Source organism: Bombus pascuorum, chromosome 9 (genome assembly GCF_905332965.1).
Source record: "Bombus pascuorum chromosome 9, iyBomPasc1.1, whole genome shotgun sequence".
In the NCBI taxonomy this organism is placed as follows: domain Eukaryota; kingdom Metazoa; phylum Arthropoda; class Insecta; order Hymenoptera; family Apidae; genus Bombus; species Bombus pascuorum.
This window is the reverse complement of record NC_083496.1, coordinates 5,543,338-5,566,796: the sequence shown is the minus strand read 5'-3', so window position 1 is coordinate 5,566,796 and position 23,459 is coordinate 5,543,338. Positions and strand designations below refer to the sequence as shown.

At 34.4% G+C, this 23,459-nt stretch overlaps 3 protein-coding genes and 1 pseudogene across 26 annotated transcripts in view; 2 read left to right on the top strand and 2 right to left on the bottom strand.

Annotated features, from left to right (window-relative positions):
• Nucleotides 1-154: 154 nt before the first annotated feature.
• On the bottom strand, nt 155-5,465 carry LOC132910790 (bone morphogenetic protein receptor type-2). 2 transcript variants are annotated; one of them, XM_060966799.1, is made up of 11 exons: nt 5,281-5,465; nt 4,450-4,743; nt 4,257-4,359; nt 3,973-4,170; nt 3,663-3,896; nt 3,432-3,587; nt 3,166-3,348; nt 2,925-3,094; nt 2,450-2,846; nt 2,147-2,368; nt 155-2,064 (listed from the first exon to the last, which is right to left on the bottom strand). In XM_060966799.1, exons 2-11 carry the CDS (start codon nt 4,627-4,629, stop codon nt 1,037-1,039), a joined length of 2,871 nt encoding a protein of 956 aa, XP_060822782.1. In that variant the 5' UTR covers nt 4,630-4,743; nt 5,281-5,465; the 3' UTR covers nt 155-1,036. The 2 variants fall into 2 exon arrangements, with proteins under 2 accessions (XP_060822782.1, XP_060822783.1); XM_060966800.1 differs by having other exon boundaries at nt 2,147-2,314.
• A 427-nt stretch (nt 5,466-5,892) lies between these two features.
• On the top strand, nt 5,893-10,871 carry LOC132910803 (PC4 and SFRS1-interacting protein). Of its 2 annotated transcripts, none has more exons than XM_060966828.1 (12): nt 5,893-6,175; nt 6,483-6,553; nt 6,763-6,920; nt 6,990-7,135; nt 7,405-7,609; nt 7,684-7,776; nt 7,866-8,199; nt 8,264-8,438; nt 8,514-8,567; nt 8,661-8,726; nt 8,897-9,029; nt 9,236-10,871. In XM_060966828.1, the coding sequence occupies exons 1-12, from the start codon at nt 6,095-6,097 to the stop codon at nt 9,364-9,366; spliced, it is 1,647 nt and encodes a 548-aa protein (XP_060822811.1). In that variant the 5' UTR covers nt 5,893-6,094; the 3' UTR covers nt 9,367-10,871. The 2 variants fall into 2 exon arrangements, with proteins under 2 accessions (XP_060822811.1, XP_060822810.1); XM_060966827.1 differs by having other exon boundaries at nt 7,851-8,199.
• Nucleotides 10,625-12,977, top strand: LOC132910554 (uncharacterized; annotated as a pseudogene).
• The window catches only part of LOC132910785 (electroneutral sodium bicarbonate exchanger 1), a 27,208-nt gene continuing 16,451 nt past the window's right edge, over nt 12,703-23,459 (bottom strand). For 17 of the 22 annotated variants that reach the window (XM_060966771.1, XM_060966770.1, XM_060966784.1 and 14 more), the window contains 12 exons: nt 21,053-21,259; nt 20,561-20,973; nt 20,329-20,494; nt 19,784-19,942; nt 19,508-19,657; nt 19,135-19,410; nt 18,666-19,055; nt 18,474-18,581; nt 18,270-18,404; nt 16,282-16,460; nt 16,094-16,208; nt 12,962-15,379 (listed from right to left, as the gene is read on the bottom strand). In XM_060966771.1, the coding sequence (XP_060822754.1) occupies nt 15,302-15,379; nt 16,094-16,208; nt 16,282-16,460; nt 18,270-18,404; nt 18,474-18,581; nt 18,666-19,055; nt 19,135-19,410; nt 19,508-19,657; nt 19,784-19,942; nt 20,329-20,494; nt 20,561-20,973; nt 21,053-21,259 (2,376 nt within the window). In that variant the 3' untranslated portion in view covers nt 12,962-15,301. Of the gene's footprint in view, nt 12,829-12,961; nt 15,380-15,968; nt 16,209-16,281; nt 16,461-18,269; nt 18,405-18,473; nt 18,582-18,665; nt 19,056-19,134; nt 19,411-19,507; nt 19,658-19,783; nt 19,943-20,328; nt 20,495-20,560; nt 20,974-21,052; nt 21,260-23,459 lie in introns of those variants that run through there. The other 5 variants (XR_009658853.1, XR_009658854.1, XM_060966767.1 and 2 more) reach the window with 4 other exon arrangements.

The window sequence follows — 23,459 nt, the reverse complement described above, 5'->3', positions numbered from 1 at the left end:
TAAATCTAGGGAAAACTGTTTTATTATCTTTCGTAAAATTATATATTCCATTTTTTCTTCACATTGCCATTGCAGTACGATTTATCTTAATATAAATAGTGCACACACACTATAAACATATGGTTGTAATTTTATTAAAATAAAACATAACAAGCTTGTTTAATTCATATATTAAAATGTTTATATCTTACGAATATTTACATTGAGCTTACGGAAAGTACGAATTTTGTGCTTAGACAATTTCCATTTGAATGTAAAGTACATTTTTACATTGCTTTTATTTTATGTAATTATATGCTGTAATGCACACTTTTATCTATTAACCATAATTTTCCTTTTGTGGAAAACATAAAGGTGTTAAAAAAAAAAAAAAAAAAACACGTTGTGCATTAGAATTTATAACTTTTTTTCTAATCCTCAGAAATATATGTCATTCAACTGTAATAATTATATGGATAAGATTTAAATTTAGAAAAAGAGTTCTATATTAAGAACAATTGTTTTATATTGTATATCTTGATAAACAATTGACACCGATTTTCTTGAAATAATTGTGTATAATTCATAAAAATTATAAACATTTAAGATAGCTATGTGCTGACAATGGGGATTATAATGTACACTTACTATGTGTATCAAAATACATTCCTAATGAACTTTTTGCTGCTACTTTGAATGTATAGAACATTAATATTAACATTGATATAAGATTTATGAATAGATATTTGTTATGCAAGAAAAAGATCCTTTAAGCACAAAATATACTTATAAGGACTAAGTAATTAATGTAAATTATTCAATAGCTCCTTTAATGTCTTAATATTATTCGAGTATATTTTGTTGTCTTTTTTTATTTGTTTTTCCTTCTTTCCTTTAATATTTGAATTTTCATAATGTATTTCCATTAAGAGTATAAAATTTGACTTATCATTACGTATATTTTTCTGTACATACACATATTGAAGCTGAAGTTATAATACAGCCCTGTTTATACTTATTTCTAAAATCTTTACAAATATGTTAGTACTATATTAGATTAAAAGCAAGTAACATTTTTGGTACTAAATTTAGTCGACGAATGTTTGTCATCGCTGTCGCCAAGATCCATGCCAAATGGTACTGAATTCCAAATAGCTTTATCACTTCGGTCGTCTTCCTCGCTTAAAATATTGCACATCATTCGGTCATCATAAAGAGAAAATCTAGCACTTGATTGTCCACGACCACGTATTTTTCTTACAGAAGGCGGCAAATCTCCCGGCGTTTTTATTCTCATATGCGGATCCTTTAATACGTTTACATTAGATCCCACGTTAAAAACTTCGTTGAATTTATCGATGCTTTCCTGTCTACTGATATTTTCACTTTTTTTATTTCTTAGATTTACAAGGGGCAAGGTAGATGGTCGGGTATTTGTATTATCATTATCAAATTTCTGTTTACCAATTTGTATAGCATTCTTATCATTCTTATCTAGCGTAGGGCTAAAAGTAGGTGTTTTTGTAATAATACCATTTACATATTTCCCTGCTGGAGATATCGTTACATTAGTCTCTACAGTTTTGATCTGTACGTTCTGTTTTGACAATAAATTAGATTTAGAATCCTCTCGATCTATTTGATACTTATTATATGGATACATCTTTTTATTAACAAGTAATTTTTTAAAATTTGACCATCCAAACAATTTTTTTCTGGGGCTATCTTGCGGACAAACTTCATGTACGTTTGTCTGTTTTCTTTTACCATATGATGATGCACCATCATCCGAGATAACATTTTGAACATATGGTATAGGTGTAGCTGGTCTTAGCTGGGTTAATTGCGTCGTGTGTTGACTCAAATAGTCATGGGAAACAAGTCCTTGTGCTTCTGATACAATTCTGTACTGATCATTACACGCATGTTTCATAGATTTATCAACGAGTACATTACCATTGCACCCTAAATCTTCAAGTGAATCTGACTGTAACATTAAATTTCGTTCCATACAAGGGTTTCGCCCTTGATAAGGTTGAAGTGTTTGAGTATGATTATATATTGCTACTTCATTTGAATTTTTAACTAAAATATAATAAAGTGCTGTATATAATATCGGACTCAATAAATTCTTAAATCTACAGTGCAATAGTAATAATATACTTACAGCTATGCTCATGGACAATGCTTTCACAAGGCGATAATGTTACCAAATTTTCAACAATGCCACCTTCGTTACTCGAACTGTCTTGTACTGCGTGCGATGCAAGTTGAGTGACGTGAACATTATCATGATACGAAGATTCGCTATAAAGGCTGTTTGTGGTTGAAGGCACTAGAGTACAATGAGAGTTTACCATTGGACTTCCATCGGTGAAATGCATTGTTACTGAGGATTTACCAATCATTTCTTTCTTATTTTATTTTTATACATATGTATATATGTATATTATAATATAACAAAATTTACCTCGATGAGATTGTAATTCTGAAAGACGCTCTTCTATACATAAAGCAGTCAATCGAGCTTCTGCATCTGCATCCCAACAATCTTCCATTGTTTCCTTAATTAAACGTACTCCGGGCCTGTCCACTAAATTACCCTCCAATAAAGGTCTTGCTTTATTACGAGAAACTAGAACTTGCATTTGTTCAAATGTTGGATGAAGGCCAATTTCTTTCTCATATGGTTGTCTATAAGGAGGTACTTCTGATCCTAATATGTAAATGTCTGAACATCTTGAAACTAATTCCCATAAGACTAAGCCCATTGCATAAACATCTATTTGTTTTAAAGAGCTTTCACAATCTCTTAAATTTACAGCCCCTTCTAATATTTCTGGCGCCATATATCTCAAAGTACCGACCTAATTTAATAAATTGGAGGCGTAATTATAAATTATTTAAATTGTTTTACATTTTTTATGCTTAAGTTATCGTCTTACATCGTTGATTGATTTTATCTCGGCATGTTGTGCTTCTCCGTTTGAATAGTATTTAGAACCAGAAATTTGAACTGCTAATCCTAAATCGCATATACAACAAGTACCATCGGCTTTGATCAATATATTTCTCGAATTAATGTCTCTATGTGCAATGCACGGCTTAAATTTATCTGTAAATTTCATTAACTTTTTAAGAATATTCTTCAGTATATTCTAAAACATCCTGTTTCTTTTGACTTACCACTTTTATGTATATCAGTGTGTAAGTAAGCAAGTCCTTTCACCATAGAAAGACCCATTTTGCAAAATGTGGCCCAATCAATTGTATGAGTTCTTAAAAAATCTGTTAAAGTACCACCTGGTGCAAAGCTAAGTACTAAAAGATATTCAACACTACCTTCCATACTGATTCTTTCATCAACACCTAAATAAAGATTACATATAGCTTTCAACGTTGTGTTTAAATATGTAATACAATATCATTCAAGAATAAAAGAGAATATCAACCATAATAACTTAGAAGAGATGGATGTTCCATAAAGGGAAGACAATAAGTATCTCTCTCATTTTGGAAATAATTACGATAATGGGAAGGAAATATTTTTACAGCGACATCTTGATCTCCCATGCTGCCTTGCCATACCGACCCATAGCGTCCTTGTCCTGAAATTATACATTGTATAACAGACAAAAATACTTTTTATCGTAAATTAATGGTTTAATTAACAAAGAACATACCTACAATTGTTGTAAGTTTCAAATGATCTACTGTATAAGTACCAGTTCTTAGTGCCGTGCTATCCATAAACTGATCTGTATAGGAAAGTGGTTTTCCTAATCTTGCTATCATATTACTGTGATATACACGATATACCATTATAGCTACAATATTTATTACTAATAGTATGCATAGCAGAACGCTTATGATAACAATCCATTTCCCAGAATCTGATTGTTCCAAATATTCAGTTGCTACAAGATTTCGTAAAAGACATTATAATGAAACTATAAATTAATATATAACATTCTTTGTATTATTGAAATTTACTTGGTTGATTATCTTCTGCAGGAATAGAACTATGTGCATTATTTTCAGAGTATAAGATATTAGTACTATTGATATTAAGATTACAATAATCTCCATGACAACAACAAAATTTTGTATTATTCAGTGCTTTAGTAGAACGTTGAAGGGCAATGCATTCTGTTGTTTCACATTTTTGTTCACCAGACTGTTTCCAACAACCTAAATTGTTAAACATAAAAAGATATAATAATCAAGATATAATAATACATTGTACATTATTGAATGAAAAAACACTTCATCCATACCTTGAGATAAAATGATAATTTTGGTTCCATTTGCAGTCTTTTCTTCTTGCCACAATGCATGGCAAAAATTAGTACATTTTTCAAAATTAATATTATCATCCTTCTATAAAAATTTTAAATCAATTTATTTACTAACCAAATTATTTATAAGAATAATAATACAATATAAAATGCAATATATTTCAGAACTTACTCCAGTATGAATTACATTACTGTCATTGAGTAAATCTTCAGGTACACTGGGTGTATTTTGTTTTAAGAGAAAATTCTCATTATTTTTTTTTCTGCTGGCACATATTCTAATGGCACTGATGGGTACTGAGTTTATCCCATATAACAGCACGATCAATGTAATTGATACAATGGCTTTCATTGTGCCTTAGCAGGCCTCTTGAACTTGAACACTTCAAAGGAAGCGTTGCTTCTCAAGAACTGACATCTTTGATTACAACATCATATATTGCTGCCATGTGCATAATGTATTCATCTGTTTGTTATATACGATGCAAATATATTTATTGTAATAAACATATTATGAGAATTTTGTACATATAAAGTAGGAAATATAAAGAGTTATTTTAATAAAAAAGAATTACTGGATTTATTAAAAAATTGCTTCAATATTTCGAAACTGTGTAATTTACATACATGCTAATAAGTAGGAGAAAAGAGATGCATATGTGAAATATTAATATACTACATATATCTATTCTGTAGGAAAAAGAAATTTATTAGTAGAGTAAATATTAGTGATTGCTACAAATTATAGTATCCATGTGTGAATTAGGTCTTTATGTAAAAAATAATTACAGCAGTAAGAAAGTACAATAGGAAAAAGAAATAATCGCGAATATAATATAATTATACAAGAACGTTAAAATTTTCGCACAATTGCATATGCTGTGCATGTAGATCTGTATAAAAAGAATCGTAATACATGCTGTAAAAAAAATGAATAATTACAAAATGAAAAAGAAAAATTTCGCAGAATGCATTACAAGCAAATTAAAAGAAATATACTTACATTTTAAGGAATAGATTTTTTAAGTATTTTAGTTGAGAATTTTGGAAAAATATATTTGATACCAACAAAAACATTGCACATATCCGCGAAGTAGTATTACATTTTTTTTTACGATGAATCTTGAATCAACATTAATACATTTGACAGACAACCCGTATCCATTAAATTGTATTTCATTTATGTGTTCGCAAAGGCAACGTAAAACATCAGATCTGTACTGTAGACTGTAGGTAATATGCGACTGACACTTACTATTTGCACTGATGATATTATATGTCACGTAAAATCTTTGTCTAAATTGATTTATAAAACTGCATTTAAAATTTTTCCTTTATTGATGTTAGATATAAAAAATATTTCTTCGTTTAGAAATTCACTAATCAATAAATATAGAACACTTCACAAGGAATATGGAAAAAGTTATTTTTGTAATCTTCTTACGTATAAAATCAATTATCTTTCTTCATACGCTAAATGATTTAAAAAAGCAATATAATTAATTTTTAAGGGACAATTAATTTATTGGTGTACCATCGATACTATCGAAGGCAACCAATGAGAGATTCAACTTTACTTTAGGAGTTTTCAATCTACATTGTCCAGCTTCGTTAGTATTCGTAACTAGAGACTCATGAATTGGCGCGCAGCGTCTTATTCTGCGTGTTTTCTATATTATATCGTGCAAATGGTGGCTTTAGCGATGTTTTGTTCAATGTTTCTTAAAAATTAACCAGTCTTATTGTACGTCGTGTATAGTAGGGACAGAGATAATATTTGCTGTTTAACATTCAACCTGAAAAAGCTTGCGGACAACATGGTGAAGCTCCATAAGAAGTTTTTCGCGGGTGACAAAGTCTTTGCTAAAGTTCGAGGTTATCCACCGTGGCCAGCAAAAGTAAGTTCAGCTATACAGTTTACAATTATTTTTTAATAATTTTGTTGAAATTCGTAATGACAAGGACTTATATCATGAATACTAGTGATAATAACATTTTTAACCTGAAACTCATTATCGTTTGGATATTGTTGTGTATTGAGACATAATATTGATATCAATACATTATTCTCAAATTATGTTGTGAAAGAAATTATTTAGTCGTATATAGTATTCTTTGAAATACATATGTAAATATATCTTACAATTTTTTTATTAGAAAGAACATATTATAACATGGTATCATCATTAATACCCATTTTTTTAGGTTGAAAAAGTTATTGATGCCAATTCAAAAAATTCAAAGTATAGTGTTTATTTTTATGGCACAGGAGAAACGTAAGTAGCAATTTTTATGTCTTATTGTATTTAATAATGTAAATTATATATATATATATATATATGTTTTGTACATTATATTTGTACAATATATATTTTATACATAATTATATTATAAATATACATATATATATAATTGTACAAATATAATATATAACTATACATAATATTTAAAAAAAGCATTAAGATTTTTAAATACTTTATTTTAGAGCTGTATGCAAAGTAGAAGAGTTGTATACCTATATAGAGAATAAAGCAAGATTTGGTAAACCAATTAGAAGAAAGTTTTTTCATGAAGGTTTATTGCAATTAGAACAAGAACTTAAAAATGACAAAAATAAAGCATCGGGTCTTGCTGATCTTAAAGGTAACTATAGTATTATATGATATGCAACTTAAATGTTTATAAGATACTAATTTTTATCTATAACCGAAGAAGTTGGAATTGGTGAAGGATCAGGGAGAGAAGGTGATACAAATTTACCAACAGTTAGTACTGCAGATAGTGATATGGAAACAGGACTTGTTATTGATGAGGAGGAGAAAAAGAAATCCATGAAAAGGAAGGCTGTTTCGGCTACTGTAATATATTTTTGTATTTAATTATTTGTAAACCTAATCTTGCATATGATATTTTATTAGGAGTTTTTACTCATTATTACAATATTGTATAAGAAAACAATTATTGAATTGAGTACTCCAATAATAATTTAGGAACTGCCGACAAATATTTATCAAGGCTGAATAGTTTGTGCGATTTTTCCTTACATTTATATACAATCTTTATTCTAAGAATAAAATTCACAGTATTGCATTATGTTATATAGTATAAACAAATTCTGAACAATTAGGATACACCTGAGGTTAAAAAGAGACGTGGTAAAGCAAAGTCTTTATCTGCGTCTACAAGTGATGCAGTGAAACAAGAAGCATTGGATTCTCAAGGAGAGGAATCACCAAAAGAAGTTGTAAGTCGTAGCGGTAGGAAGATTAAGCCCAAACGATTTGCTGACTTTTCAAGTTCAGAAGAGACAGATGCTACAACAGATAAAAGTGGTACATATCAATACCTTTGTTTAGACATAGCGTTTTATTACATTTTTTATTAATAAGTATTTTACACATTGTAGATCATGGAAGAGGTCGTGCTAAAGTTAAAACTGAAGATTCTAACGACCAAGTAACACCTAGTGCAGTGCATAAAAAAAGAGCTACTGTGGAAAGTGAGTATAGAGAAATCACATATATGATTAATATTAAATTATTGACATTTAAATGGTATATATTTCATACACAGAAAAAAATAATTTAGGCGAAGCACCCATATTAGAAGGTACTGTGGTTTCTGGTACCGCATCGTCGGATGCCCCGGGACGACTTCTATTGGCATTAACATTTGCTGGTGAATATGTAGGAATCAAATTAGACATGGATAAACCAAAATCTTTTGAAAATGATAAGGCTCAAAAACAATGGGACTGGTCTACTGCTAGAAATGCCATGAAATTAAAAGCACAATTGGAAAGCGGCGAAATTTTACCAGAACAAGTGAAAGATTGTTTGGATTTCAATGTACATGTCCCAGATGAAGAAAAGCGATTATTAGCAAAAGATGGAGCACTTCATCGTAAAACAAATAAACTGAGGTAGTAAAAATAATATGAATTTGACAAAATTTGTAGACCTTTGATATGGATATATTAATTTCAGATGGCTTCGTATAGAGGCACAACTTTTACAGTTGGATGCTCAAATTAAATCCAATCTCGGATTAGATCGAGCATATCCGGATAAGTGTTTGCAGGCAATGGATGATATGTTATCTCTTTCAATTGATCCCTTGATGTTAAAAAAACATCCACATATTGTGGGAACTGTTAAAAGGGTAAAAAAGTACCAGTTATTACTCTAGTGTTAATTAATTCACTGTAACCCTAATTGAACTACTGACAATTTTCAGTTGAGACGATATATTGGCAATTTAGCCGATTGGAAATTAAGCGACGAAGAGGAGGTATTATACTTTTCCATTTTGGTTTTTGAAGAATAAAATACAATATCTTTAGTATATGATCTTTTTATATTTTTTCTCAAAATTTATTTGTAGGGTGTTTTCAAACAAAAGGCCGAACAAATTAGACAAAAGTCAGAACATATATACAACAAGTTTAAGGTAATTATATGTAACCAGATGCGTGTGTAATTTATATGTGACTTGTACATGCATAAAATATCTGTCATATGATTATGTTTGAGATTTATGTTAAAATCTATTTGTTTCTTTTTTGTATATTTTCAATATGTAAATATATTATATTTTATCTTTCACTAAACGATATGCAGGCTATGTTTACCATACCTGAAGGGCAATCGTTTTGGCAATCATTTTCCGACCAAGTGGTTCATTTTAAAGAATTAACAAAGGATATGTCTGAAGAAAAAGTATTTTCTCTAATGTCTGATCCTGCTTGTCCAGGTAAATATATAAATTCGTAATTATGTCTAACATTGATTGCCGCGTCAGTTCCGATTATTAAAAGAATTAGTTATTTGATATGTAAAAATTCTATTAATATATTTACACAACAGCGCAGTAATCAGTATGTTAAGTTAATATAGAAAATAAAGTTGTTTTGTAAAAGGGGGCTTATCTTGTTGTGAATGCAAAAATAAAATTTATAGATGCAGTCGTATTAGGAGATTCACCTGCTGATGAGAGTGGTAGTCAACCAGATACAGATGCACCTGTTGAAGTTAAATCGGAAGAAGTGCCTACATGGAATGAAATTACAAAAGAATCGGAGGCCAAGTAACATAGTGACATTTTGTATCTGACAACGTGGAAATTATAATTAATTTTTTTTTGTACTAATTTAGTACACTACACAACACGAGTGTCTTAAAGTTGAAAAAGAATTCGCTCTTTTCCGCTTGAATAGCACTTTCGGATAAATTTTGACACTGTATTTTATTTAATGAGTCTTCTTTGGTAAATTTATTGTCATAACTCTTGTCCCTGGCAATAACTATAATCAGAAAGCCCACTATAGTGATGAACACTCTCTAATCTGTTAAAAATGTTAAGAAGATTGTTTAATTATAAAGCATTTTAGAGTAGACATAATTATTTACTTTATCTGATAAAACATTTCTTTAATAATTACAATTCCTTTTTCGTCGTTAAGTAATACCAAAAAAGAAAAAGATATTTCTGAAAGTTATAAGACTATCTTCATTCTTTAATGTTTCGCTAATGTTGAGCTAGAATGTCGTCTATTTACGTAACGTCAAATACCAATGTATATATAAAAAAAAGGGAAAAATGGAAATTGCAATACTCCTCTATATGTTGTAGAGATTTACGATTAATTGCATGATTTATTAGTTTCAAACCAAAATTTCAATAACACTTATTAAAATTAATGTTTCACATTTTTAATTGCGTTTTCATGGCACTTTAAAGGCATAAGTTGAACAATCATTTTAATAAAACAAAGACGCACGTTATTTCACTTATATAAATTATTGGTGTATATGAGTTAAACATTTCCTAAAAATTCAAATGTGTTCACAAAGCTACTACTATTACTAAATTGTACAAATTAGAAAAATAGTAATTTTTAAATTTCTGGAGGAAAAGACTTCTAGGCAATTTGAAGTGGGTGAATATTCGTTTTGAGTAAAATTTTGCAGAGTAAAAGTTCTTTGAATTAATGTAGCTTATTGTTACAATGCAAATTATATGTTACACTTTTATACAAGCTGAAGATAGAAAAAAATAGATATATTTATTTGCATTCAGTACTTTTTATAATTCAAGACACAATAATACTTTAATCTCGTTCATTGTTTCATTGTAATGATATTATATCTAAATTAAGCACAGTATCTATCTTAATAACATAAATGTACTTTTGTAAACATTTGTCGAAAAAGAATGCTGTAAAGGTGATACTGTTAATAAAAACAAATTGATGTATTTTTTTTGTTGAATGATGAAGAAACCATTCTTACTTTTGTTCATTTATTCTTTTATGTACACTTTACTTATTCTTACGTTAATTCGGAGAAATGCCTTTGAAGTGTATTGAAAACGAAAAAGGTAAATGAATATTTTCTGTTCAAAGTTTTACCCTATATCTTTAGTTAGTTAATATGTTCTTTTTTAATAAGTATGTTAAGGTTTATTGCGTATCTTTTGAAAAAGTAAACGAATAAGTATGTTGCATAATTAAGGAAATATTATAGTTACTAAAGAGATAAATGTTTCTTTCAAATGTCAAGAAGCAAATATTTTGAATAAAAAACTTACTGTAGATTTGTATGGCTCTTCTAGAGCTTTTATAAATTTTTTCATATGATTTCTATCATCGTAATCTTTATATTTATAAGTGTTAGAAATTTGTTCAATTAGTATCAATCGTGTACGCAGTACTAGTAATAAATAGCATATCAAGTTTATTGCATGCAAAGTACTTGCATTGCATGTACTTGCGATACAATTTAATATTTAATGTTGTTTTTCATACAGAGCTATGAAACCAGACGGTAATCGTAAAATTATTGCACTTACGTTTTATGTCACTAAAAAGGCAACAATTATTTTTCGGAAAAACTGAAAGTGTTGGAACATAGAAATAATGAATTTAAAATAAAGTGGTATTTAGTTGTTGCATACACAAAAGAAGAAGATAAAATGTGTTGTCTACAAATTCCATGTTTGTTTACGAATAAGTGAGAATATATATTGTTGAGAGTATTTAAAATTCATTTTTCGAGCATAAAAGGATGCCAAACAAATCATTTTGGCTGCAAAATAGGTATCGAATGACTTTATTATTTTTACTTTTCTTCAAATTCGTCGGACTTGCAACGATTTCTTTAAAAAGCCGAAGGACTTTGAAGAAAAATTGCTCGGAAAACCTCGTATTTTTCACCGGCTCTAAACTTGGAGTATTTTATAATTTATTTTCAGCTGTTTAATAATCGCATCGAATTTCATATTCCTACCAATCATATACAATGCAGAATATGCGTTTATGACAATCGTGATACAAATCATTGAAATTTCTCAAGCGGTACTGGGTAGCTTTGCAATTGTTTCAATTTTACTCTATTATTATATAAATGAATCAACTTTTGTAAAAATTGGAAATTACTTGATTCATCTTGAGGGTGCATTATGTCGGTTAAAACAACCACTGAATTGGAAACATCTCCTACGTCTTGTTTTTTGTGTATTTGTTTAATTTCAGTTTATTTGTTTCTGTTTTTGTTACCGATATCATATCCTTTAACACTCCTGTTTCATCCTTCCGATATATCTTGCCTGTAATTTTTATGAGTTTTTGTTTTATTCAATATTTTTCCGCGTTTAGTTTGACGAATGCAATTTTTATAAACATAAATTGCGCTATACAAGATTTTTGTCGATCTAAGTTTGGTCATATTACACTTAATACTGTGTTTGAGACTCGACACGTGTTTGTTAGCTATTCAAAGGTTCATCTTTTTCGAACTCGAGACGTTCACGGTCAGCTTTGTGACATTACCAGTGAAATTTCACTCTCTCTTATATCCTACATATTATTGTACAACGTTTACTACCTTTTTGAAGCAATCACGGTTCGGAATGTAGGCGTGGATTATATGATTATGGTAAATACTTTGCTCTGGATAATTTCTATGCTGTATGCTCTTGGTTTATTAACTTCCAAAGCGACCAAAGTTACAAACGAGGTAAGAATTTGAATTTCCTTCCTTAAAAATGAATGTTCTAGGTTCTAGATAATTTAGTAAACTCTTTTACAGGTCGAAAAAACTGAGAATCTCTTACACACGTTGTAGAATTGCACGATTGTCCGACAAACAAAAGTAGAGGTAAATGATAATTATACAATGTGATCGAGTTAATATTTCCGTTGTCTAACATTACATTATCTTCTAGCTCGAACAATTTTCACTTCAGCTGTTGCATTGGAAAATGAAGTTTACAGCGAACCAATATTTCACATTAGACAATATGCTTTTTCAATTGGTGAGCAAAGAATACTAAATTGATTTAATTTCTGCTGGAATATAGTAAGTAGTCACTTGTTTTGATATTTGTTTCTCGTTATTAGATATTGAGTACAGTGACTGCATATATGGTAATTCTGATTAAATTTCAAGTGGGGACTTCGGTTCCAGATGCTTATCCCTGCAATTGCACGCAATGATCATCGTAAGAATAACGTCATTTCGAACGTCGGATACTGTTTCTCGTCGTTGAAAACCTAGAAATAATAGAGAAGAGAGGATACTTAGGAAATTGATGTAGGTCGTGAATAAGAACTCACTTCTGCATTTTATGATCGAAGCTTACAAGCATTGGATAAACATGTAAAATGAAAATAAATCGAGAAAAAATGAGTTTTGTGGGTAATCAATATTGTATTTGCTTCTTTTTCTTTTTTTATCAGGATTTATCAGCAATTCCGTTAAGGAGGACTAATACATCGATTGCATGCATGGCAGCGAATTATATGATTGCAACTGATTATATACATTGTTGCTCGCAATGAGTTTCCTCGTTTGTTCGTATATATACACACATTTATGACCACCGAAGCAAGTGTCCAAAGTGTGTATATTCTTTATACGAACTACAGTTAATCATTAAGGAAGTTATTTGTTACGTACAACACTTTTATTCATGATGAAAATTGAATGATATTCGATGCGATGTTATTGCGAGGATAAACAACTCCGCGTATATACGCTGAACTTATTGCTCGTAACAAAATTCTATTTCAGTACCTAAAATAAATTTCTACGCTTTCGTCAACTTCGGTATCCATTTTTATCATTAACGGTATTCCGTTGCAAATAGATACGTTGGACAGGAAACTAGGTCTTCTAAACACGGCGCGACAGACTCTTGGGATATCTTTGTAAAAAGTTGCAGCAAATGTGTTCGCGATTTTTAAAAAATATGTAAATTGAAAATATAGCGGAATACCGTATCACGCGCATTCACTGCTCTGTTACTATAATTTGTTACGCGAACCTTTTAAAGCAGAATTTTGTTTACGTCGCGTAAGATTTACAAAATTATTGAAACCACTGTTCTTTCATTAGGAAGTAGTACTTACACATCATCCATAAAACGTTCAAAATTCTAATCACAACCATTTAAAATACTATAATGACGATCGTAGCCCGTTAGCTTATGGCAAACATGTGTCTGAAACGGGATCGAAAACGCTCGCATGCGCTTCTATAATATCTTTCCCATTGCGAACGTGTATAGATCTGCGAGCGAATTTCTTTCTTAAATTTATACAAACACACGTAACATCAAGACGAACGGCTGCTTCGTATCGTACTTTGCTATATGTATAATACATATATCGATAGAGATGTTCCAATATACGTTGTATATACAGGTGGAGGCCTATTAATGCCTCTTACCTCTCTTTATCATTAATCTATAGTGCTATTATCTCATCTTCTCACCAAATACGAAGACCTAATCTCATTTATCGACGAACTTATCACGCAATTCTCGAGCGGACTTGCAAATCCTCGGAGGTTTATTCCAACGTGTAATAATTTGATAACGTGTTGCTTGAAAAATATCGTATGAAATTATTCTCTTCTAATATTCTCGCACCAATCGGTTCGTTTTCGTGTCTGTATCGGTTGAAAACCGGCGAAGAAGGAGAAATAACAGCTTATTCGTGTAACGATCCGCGCAATGTTCTGAAAGACTGCAGTACGTTAAAAATCTCATTATTCCTTTTTTCGAACGAAAAGGACATCCTTCAAGGGACGGCGTTACGCATGGAAATTCAGTCGTGCTAAAATTTCGATAAAAAACATGGAAAACTCTTCTCTAATATCCTCGAGTACGAATTTTCTTCCACGCAATCGAATTTTCCTATTCTCAGCGTAAAAAAGATGCTGTACATTTACCGTATAATGAATATATTGTCGCTGTTGGCCGGTATCTGACGTGTATTGGAAACTTGAACAATTTTAATAAAATCCAATCGTGTTAGAGAAATGTTGTTAATGTTGCATGAGCGTTGGTGAAAGAATGAGTCTCGTCAGTGGGGGTAATACCGACCTTTTCGGCGCTTTCTCTACGATCAACGACGCGTGTCGGTCAAGCTCCTCTGCGAGACATCCCTCGAAGGAAACGTCGATATATCCAAAGGGGTTTTCTTGGCGTACTTTCTATGGGCACAAACTACTTAATCCATATAATCGCTAGATTACAAGTATACGTTATTGCGCACTGACAAGAATAGATTCGAGATCCAGCGATGACAATTCACGCGTCGATTTATCAACAAATCCAACCTTAAATCTAGATCGCTCTACTTTAAGTTTCAATGATGTGTGCGTTTCTTTTTTCTTCCTTTTTTACGAATAAAAGGTTCGCGATAGCTACACCTAGGTATCCGTCAGTAGCGTTTGTTAATTGCACTCGTCCAAGCTACAACGCGATGAAATTAAATAGTCTCGCGCGCAATTCCATTTCCTATAAAATATTGTCCTTGTAATAACTTTTCTCGACTGTTGTTGACCACGACGATCGCGTTTACCATGACTGGATGATAACGCGTACGAGGAAAATCAAAACGTGCTTTGTACCGTTTAAATTGGAACTAAGGGAAAACAGAATCTTCGGAATCGTTCAAAGATCGAGTGATCGTTCAAAGATGATCGCGAGCGTTCGTTCCCAATGTAGCGTTGTTTTTGTTAGACGGAAGTCTCGGCCGAGGTAGTGCCGTTAATCGTTAACGGGCTGATGCTTTCCTTCGATCGTATCAGGTCTACCTGAAACGATTAAATCAAACATTCCGCATAATTTCGCGAAGCGCATTAACGAGAAGCCAATCGTTTCAAACAAGCATCTACATAGTACATAGAAATCTTTGAATGAGCCGCGATGACAATTATTCGTTCCGACGATCGAACTCAACCACTCGTTACAATTGTAAAAATTATATGTCACGGAAATTACGTTATCGCAACGGATAATATCGCTCCGCAATTTCTCTTATCCACGGATGGATACGAAAAATTACACTCGACTATCGAAAAATGCGTGCAAGTGATAGATCAAGTATGAAAGTGCGAACAATAAGATTCAACACATGCAAGAATTAAATTATGCTCGATTCTATCGTGATAATTGGACATATAGAAAGAAAATCAAGTCCATTGATATCTTTTCTGTTGCTTTCTATTTTGATACTTATTGGCGAACACTGCATGCTGCAACTTAACTATGCATCGGATACAATCGAGAATGGATGCGAAAGTAGGTCTTCTTCTCTATCAGAGTCGTCGTTGTTCCTAAGGACGGATCTATCTAAGACGACTCCGAGGGTTCCGTGCAGCCCCCTTTTATATTCTTACTCACAGTAGCGTACAGGGGGTATGTTGCATGCCGGTGTATTGGTGCTCTTGCTGTGTGACTTGCCATGTGATTTATCAGTTTGGTGATCGTGGTGGTGGTTAGAATTTAGAGTCATTTACGTTTGTCACCTTGATAGAGATTCCACTGTCATCTTCGTCCTCTTCGGTCATCGTAGTCAACCTCGTAGTCTCGTCAGCCATCAACAGGTTTTCTTTCTTCGAGTGCTTCTTCTGCTTTCCCGCGCTAAAACCCAGCCAAGTTAACAACGTCGTTTTCACGTCGTTACTCTATCTACATCCTAATCGACTACACGTACTTGATAAGTTTCACTTGTTTCGTTTTCTCGTTGCCTTCGTTCACTTGTTGCCAAATCCCAGTTTTATTCACCTCTTCGCTGATATTGATGCTCGCCATTGGGATCTTCATAATGTTGCCGTTCGCTAACGAAATCTGTATGTTTCCCGACGGTCCGTATCCCATAGACTCGTTCTGTTCCTAAGGGACAAATCGTAAACTTAGCTTTGCGCTTGATTCTCGTTGGTCTAGGAAAAGAAAATAAACCAAGCCATGCATTGAACTCGGCAAAACTCTCGGCACTACCGTACTCCACAGACCTCGAAGAACGGTGGATTTGGGTATAAAAGGAAAGCGGTATTTCGGTTAGCATCGTCCGAGCTGGAAAAGGAAAAAAGAAAAAAGACAGAAAATGAAACTTGCATTCGGCTGAGAACGAGCAGGTATCGCATGGAAAAGTAGCCTTCGTGACTCGTGCAGAGTCGAATCACCTCGATCGTTTTGCTGCTTATTAATGATACCAGAATGACAGTATCGATAGAACGAATCGCTGGAACGATGGACGGAGTCTATGCCATCGTTACCGCGATCGCGATCGTGATCAAATTTGTTACATCGCAGTGCACGACGTCTGAAGTTCAGCGTAATAAAGGTGTGATCTTCAGCAGGAAGGTAGATACAAATGTTACAATTATTCTCGAGGCCGAGGAACTATGGACGTGCGCTTATGGTCACGTACCGATGACAGCCGCAGGATTCGACGACCACTGGTACCTTTATGTCTCTGGCATTCTTTCATTTCCACATCGACTTTTCCCTGATTGTCCGATTTTCTGAGAGAACTTTATCTTTTTACCTTTTTCTCTCCCTCTTTTTACCTCACAAAAAAACGCGTGTGTCTCCTTAACTGCGTATTTAAGTTACGGTGTTTAGACCTTGTGCTTGGAAATAATATATATCTGATAAAAAGACGGATACTATACGCGAAAACAGCGAGGGAAGGTTTCTGTTCGATGCTGAAGGTCCATCTGATCTGATGTGTAGTCTGGTATTGTACACGTGTCGGGAACTTAGGATTTCATGCAAACGGAGCGTGTTTGACTCGTGTACTGTGTGTCAAACGTGTCGGTAAATGTTTCGTAAGGAAGAATTAGGATTACATAGAGATTTGTGTGTGTTCTTAAACAATAATGTATTTTCATATGTTAAGGTAGGCAATCTGTGTTCGACGATACATCGAGCGGATACATGTGTGTCAAATGCTTGTCGAAACACTGGCATCGTTATAGTTTTGCGTGTGTTGTCACGAACTGATAACGATGTTTCGTAAATTCAATTAAAAAAACAAAAAGAAGATTCGTCCGCGTTTTAATAAAATTTCGTAGGCCGACAAAAGGTAAGCAATGTTACTATTATCGTGTTTACGAATCTTTCGATGGAATACTTTTAGTAAATATGCAATTACCTACAAATCTATGTAATTCAACTACGATAACAAATTTATCTATGTTTTAAAACAGTCGTGTCCAAAATGCTAGATATTATTCGAAGAAACAACTATTACATGTAATTAATACTGGTCGGAGTATTTTGGCACGCACAGTTGTGCGAAAATTACTTTGGTCGAAAACGTTTACGAAACCACTGAATACATTTTTTGTTTTCTTTAATTTTGGTGCGAGCCATTCTCGTTATTCAGGCACGTTTAATGACAAATTATTATTATTATTATTATTATTATTGCTTCGATCGAATAGATATTAACGAGGACAGCGATAAAACGACGTCGAGGAGGACTGCTTGCTAGAACACGTGCAGCAAAATTTAGACCACGTGCAAACGATCGTTCGTTAATATATCGCGCCGTTCGCTGCGTTTTCGGCAAAACGCGGGTTCATCGTAATCGCCGACAGTTACCGTGACCACGGGGCAAATATTCGCCACGCGATCACTTTTTTTGTGCTATTTACGACCAATGATGATATTTAGTACTCGTCTCACGGTGCTAACCTCGCCGCTCTCCAGTTGTCGTAGATCTTCGGCGTGTTTCCTGCTTGGTTCCGGCATTACGTCGTCCAAGATCTTCAACTCGCGTTGAGTGAAGAACAAGTCTAAGGACTTTCGTATCCCAATCATCACCACCAACTGTATAAAATATCATTTGTTTGAGAAACGATGTTATCTTGATTTATTATCATTTGATAAACGACTAACCATCAAAGGAAACAGGATGGAGGTGCTGCTGAAAGATTTGATAATCCACAAGCAGGCTAAGCAAGTCAACTGTATCGTTGTAAACAGATGAACGCGTTTCAATGGTACCTACAACAGTTTGCGATTAGTGAATTATGAAAGATCTGATCCTTTCTGAGCAACGTGCGAATCATTAGTTGCTAATTATTTTACCTGCCGAAGGAACATATAGTCAGGTTGGTATTTAACCGGCATCAGCATGATTAATATCCTGTCGAAAAATTGAAGTCCCTTCAACGAAGCAACTCCCATGTAGAGGAAAACTCCAAACAGCACCGGCATCGGTATGTGTCTCAGCATTGGCGTGAGCAGAACCGAGCAGCCGATCATCAAAAAAATTAAAATGTGTGTAACACGCTGTTCGCGGACACCGAGGAACTGCGGTTTTTCACCTGGCGCGGCACATTCCGATTCCAGCTTCAACGAATTCACGTGATTGATCGAGAGCACCGTTGCCGCGACGAACCAGGGCAGTCCCATCACCGAGCAAATTTCTATCAGGATCGCAAGGACGAACAGATCCAAATGATAGCCGCATCCTTTCTAAACACGAACGATACACTTTATCGATGCCTTTCGGGAAACGTTTCGATCGCTTTTCAAACGAGGAATAGACGCTTGCCTTTAATTTGTTCTCTTTCCTATTGACTATCACGGCTGTAATTTGTTGATCCATAAAAATCAGTATAGTGCCTAAGAGAGCTGGTAGACACGCGACGATGGCGCTCCACCATGGATTGTTTTGAAAAGGCCAGATCATCCATCCTCGACCGGCCAACGTCGGCTTGAATTCCTCCGGTACTTCGAGCTTGGGCGTCGGAATATTCACGAAATGGTCGAGCGTGCTCATCGAAAAAATCGCGATGATCACCGCAAAATCACTGACAACCTGTCTGACCTGTATGGTACGCGCGATTAATGAGACTTTGATCGGTAGCTTTTACCGACTTTTACGGTGATTTCCACGCGACTAACGACGATCGATGTAATACTACCTTTGATGGAAAGAAGAGAGCGTTCTTGAAATCTTTGAGCTCGATGGATAGCAAGAATGTGCCCATGAATAGTATAATTGACATGAGGAACACATCGGGTGTGTAGTGCGGTGGGTTGCAACCATCGCCCACCAGCGTGCCGTTGTAACTCTGAAAGAAAGTTAACGACATTCTCATCAGTGATATAACGCTGTATCGAGTCAGTCTTATGATCAAGGCGCCGCTGCAGTTTGTAATTTCGGCTAACGAGTAGTTCGATGTGGACGTTCAACTAACCTGGCATGTTTTTTGATCGAAAGCCGTCCAATTAATGTTGTCGTAGCTAGACGGTAGACTGCCATTCGGCGGCTTGCACCAACACTCGTAGTTGAACGATTCGTTCGCATGAGTATTTATAGGATACTTTTTGCCGATGGACAATACGTTTTCGATGGCCTGAAACACGTGAATCTTTAGTTGATTTTCTATTCGAATATTCTCGATTAAAAGCTGACGAATTAAATTGAAGCTTAAGAACGTTCGATTGTCGTTGCCACTCTCTAGTCAAGATCGAGGTCGATCGAACTTTCGGCCCACGGTTTCGAAGCCCGCTTAAAACGCTTCGATTAGACGCGTACACCGCGATTCGTGACCCAGATGCCGGTGATTTCGCTGATGGTGCGTTTCGCGAAGCACACACAGTTACACCATATCCAATTAACCCGTATCGCAGCAGAAGGACATTGTTGCGCAATTAAGATTCACGTAGGTAACGAAGGCGGATTCTTTGCGAGTGAAACTTACTTTTCCTGCTGTTAGAGATGGGAGTATCGGTCACGTACCTTGTAAATGAAGATAAACGCGATCAGAGTGGCGAAGTTCTCCTCCGTGAACCGCGTGATGTAGCACACGAAAGCGCTAGCGTCGATCGCCACGAGGATTATCAGAATCAGTGTTATCCACGAGCCGATCCAGAAGCGGAACGACATGTAGTTCCAATCTGATTTCCTACGAACATAACGATATACTTTTACGTTATCCACGAAACTTCTTACGTCGTAAGAATCTACTCACTTGCAAAATTCGTAGACTATCGTCTCGAAGACTAAAACCGGGCCGGTGGAACCGAGAATGGTGAGGGGTTGACCAGAGAAAAATCCATATCCGATGCCGCAAACGAAACCGGAAACGAGCGACTCCATGGCGGCCATATTTTTTCCTGTGGCTTCGCTCAGCAAACCACCGAATGTAATTATAGGCGAGAGGCAGGCAAAATACAGGAAGATAAAAGAGGCTACGCATTGAAGAGCTAACGCGTCCTTGAAGTCAGAAAAATAAAATGGCACTTTTCTCTTTATGTCGTTTATCAAGCCACCGAAAAGTCTGCCAGTTCTCGAGAGACCGGATTCTTCCCTCAACTTTTGCTCGTCTGCTTCGTCGTCTGGGTCTTCCTTCGGTTTCTCTTCTTTCGGTCGCTTCCTTACATCCTGAGCAAATCGATCGATATGGTTGATTATGAAAATATAAAATTCTCGATTTGCGAATGATTCCTCGTGTATATTTTACCTGCGAAGGAATAGCGGCAGGCGGTTCTATTCTGATCGCAGGGTCCCATTCTCCTGGCGGTAGAACCGTAACAGCGTCTAAGAACTCGTCGATTCCTGCAAGTAGATGATTTCTGTTCTTGGCCTTGTACGCCACGTCGTGGAAGACCTCGTCGGACATCAGCGTAGCCATGGCACGGCCAATCTCGTGGAAACCTGTGATTCCTCCCTACGACGAAAACAAAGTGTATCGTAACAAAGTAATCGTGGAAGTTCAGGATAGATAGAGAAGGAATGCCAGATACCAATAAACGAACTTATTACGCACGAAACAACCAAGAATCGAGAGAAAGAGGAAGTTGTCGGAAGTTCTCGTTCGCGTGCGATGCGTAGGCTGTGTCATTTCAACGTTATGTGTTAAGAAAATTTCGTGATACTCCGTCATTCGCGAATCATAACGACATTGCAATCATCTAGCGAATTTAGAGCTCTTCTTATTCCTTCTTTTTTATCAAATACGGGTGATATGTTCCATAAATGTAGAGCACGACTACACATTCAACGCAGCATCTATTGAAATATGCACATTTCATACGTTGCGCAATTCTATTATATGGGATTGAAAGTAAACTTTACCATTAATAAAATGAAACTGAAACTATGGAAGATACTTATTGTTTACTGTAGAAGAAACGATTATAAGTTAATAATATTTTGATAAAATTGGCTCGATTACAATTAATATTTTAATTTTTTGTAAATAGGTTTGAAGATACTTTTAACAATAACTCGAATAAGATGATTTGTATCATAAAACGCCAGATTTGGGAAACGTTTCAAACTTCAAACCTGCAAGCAAATGTATATTTATCATCGCCAGTTGCTGCAACATTCGAGCGAAGAAATAGATAATATTGATTACAGTTTTGAAGCAGCAAGGTTTCAGAGTTTTGAAAATTGGCATATACCATACATTGGACCTAGAAAATTTGCAGCTGTAGGATTCTATTACATAAGCGAATGCGATAAAGTGACATGTTTCGAATGTCAAGCAAAGATATGGTATTGGATAGAAGGTCTTTATTTGCAAATTTAATTGTGCTAATGTACTAATTGGAGTGGATCCAATAGTTATACCGCCATTACCAAGAAGTAGAGATATACGTATAACTGTAGAGATATACTTATAAATAATTACTTACATCTAGTCCTGATAACCATAACTTTTCAATGGAATTAGAACCATCAATCACAGCTAAACTTTGCTGTTTAAGTCTGGGAAGGACTAAGGAACCAGTATATCCTGGATATGCTGGTTACAATGCTAGACCACATGCATTTGCAACATGGCCAAAATCTATGCCACAAACAAAGGAACACTTAGCAGGTGCAGATTTTAAAAGAGATAGTTTACAAGATTGGGAAACACAAGATGATCTTTGTAAAGAACAAAGAGTGGTAACTGAGAATAAATGTTAAGAAAAAAACAGAGAATAGATTCTAAGTTAGAAACTACTTGGCATGTCCCTCAAAAAAAATAAACCATTGGTATCTCTCCATTTTCTTTATGTGCAGAAGTTAACTGCACATACTTATAAGATTTATGTCAGAAAACAATGCACATGAATTTACCCTATTTTATTTGATTTTTAATTTCTTCAGAAAATGAAGAGATGCCAATGGTAGTAGCGTGTTCCTTTGGAAAATGGGAGAAAAGACACAATGCAGATGAATCTACCCAATTTTGTGTGCTCTTTTACTTTTCATTAAACAGTTGGAGGAGATATGCGGAGAAACTCTAGCACCAAACACCCACCACAGGTGGATGATCATCCTAAGTATTCCGAACCATTAGAGGACCGCACACTGCAATAAACACAGTGTACCAAGTACGAGTAGATTGCGAAGAGCTGCAGAAGGTGTCGTAGGTTGAAAATTAATGGAAAGTCGAGGATTCGAAACACTGAAGCCTTTCGGTTAGGAATCCAAGCCTCAACCAATTCACCTATCGCTGTTTTATTTTACAAACATTATTTAAGAAGATATGATAGGGAGTTGAGAAGTTGATTGCCAGAATGTTACGAGAGGGAGAGGGCAAGAGATAACTCAGTTTACTCCGCCTGTCCCCACTTCTGACACTGTCACAATGTTTAGATAAAGTACATGGTATCAGATGTAGTAGTAGGATTTAAATATCAGCGACAGATTATAATCACGTATATACATACATACAGTCTACAAACGTAGAAATAGAGGGGAAGGAAGAAACATAAAACAATCCACAATCGAGTTCTCAAGATAATGATATTCAGGGTATTGCAAGCAAAAGAGAATCCGTGAAAGAGAGTGTACAAAATCCGTGAATATAAAATCACAAAATATTAAACCTACAGACAGTGCAATAATGTGTAAAATATGTTATAACGTAG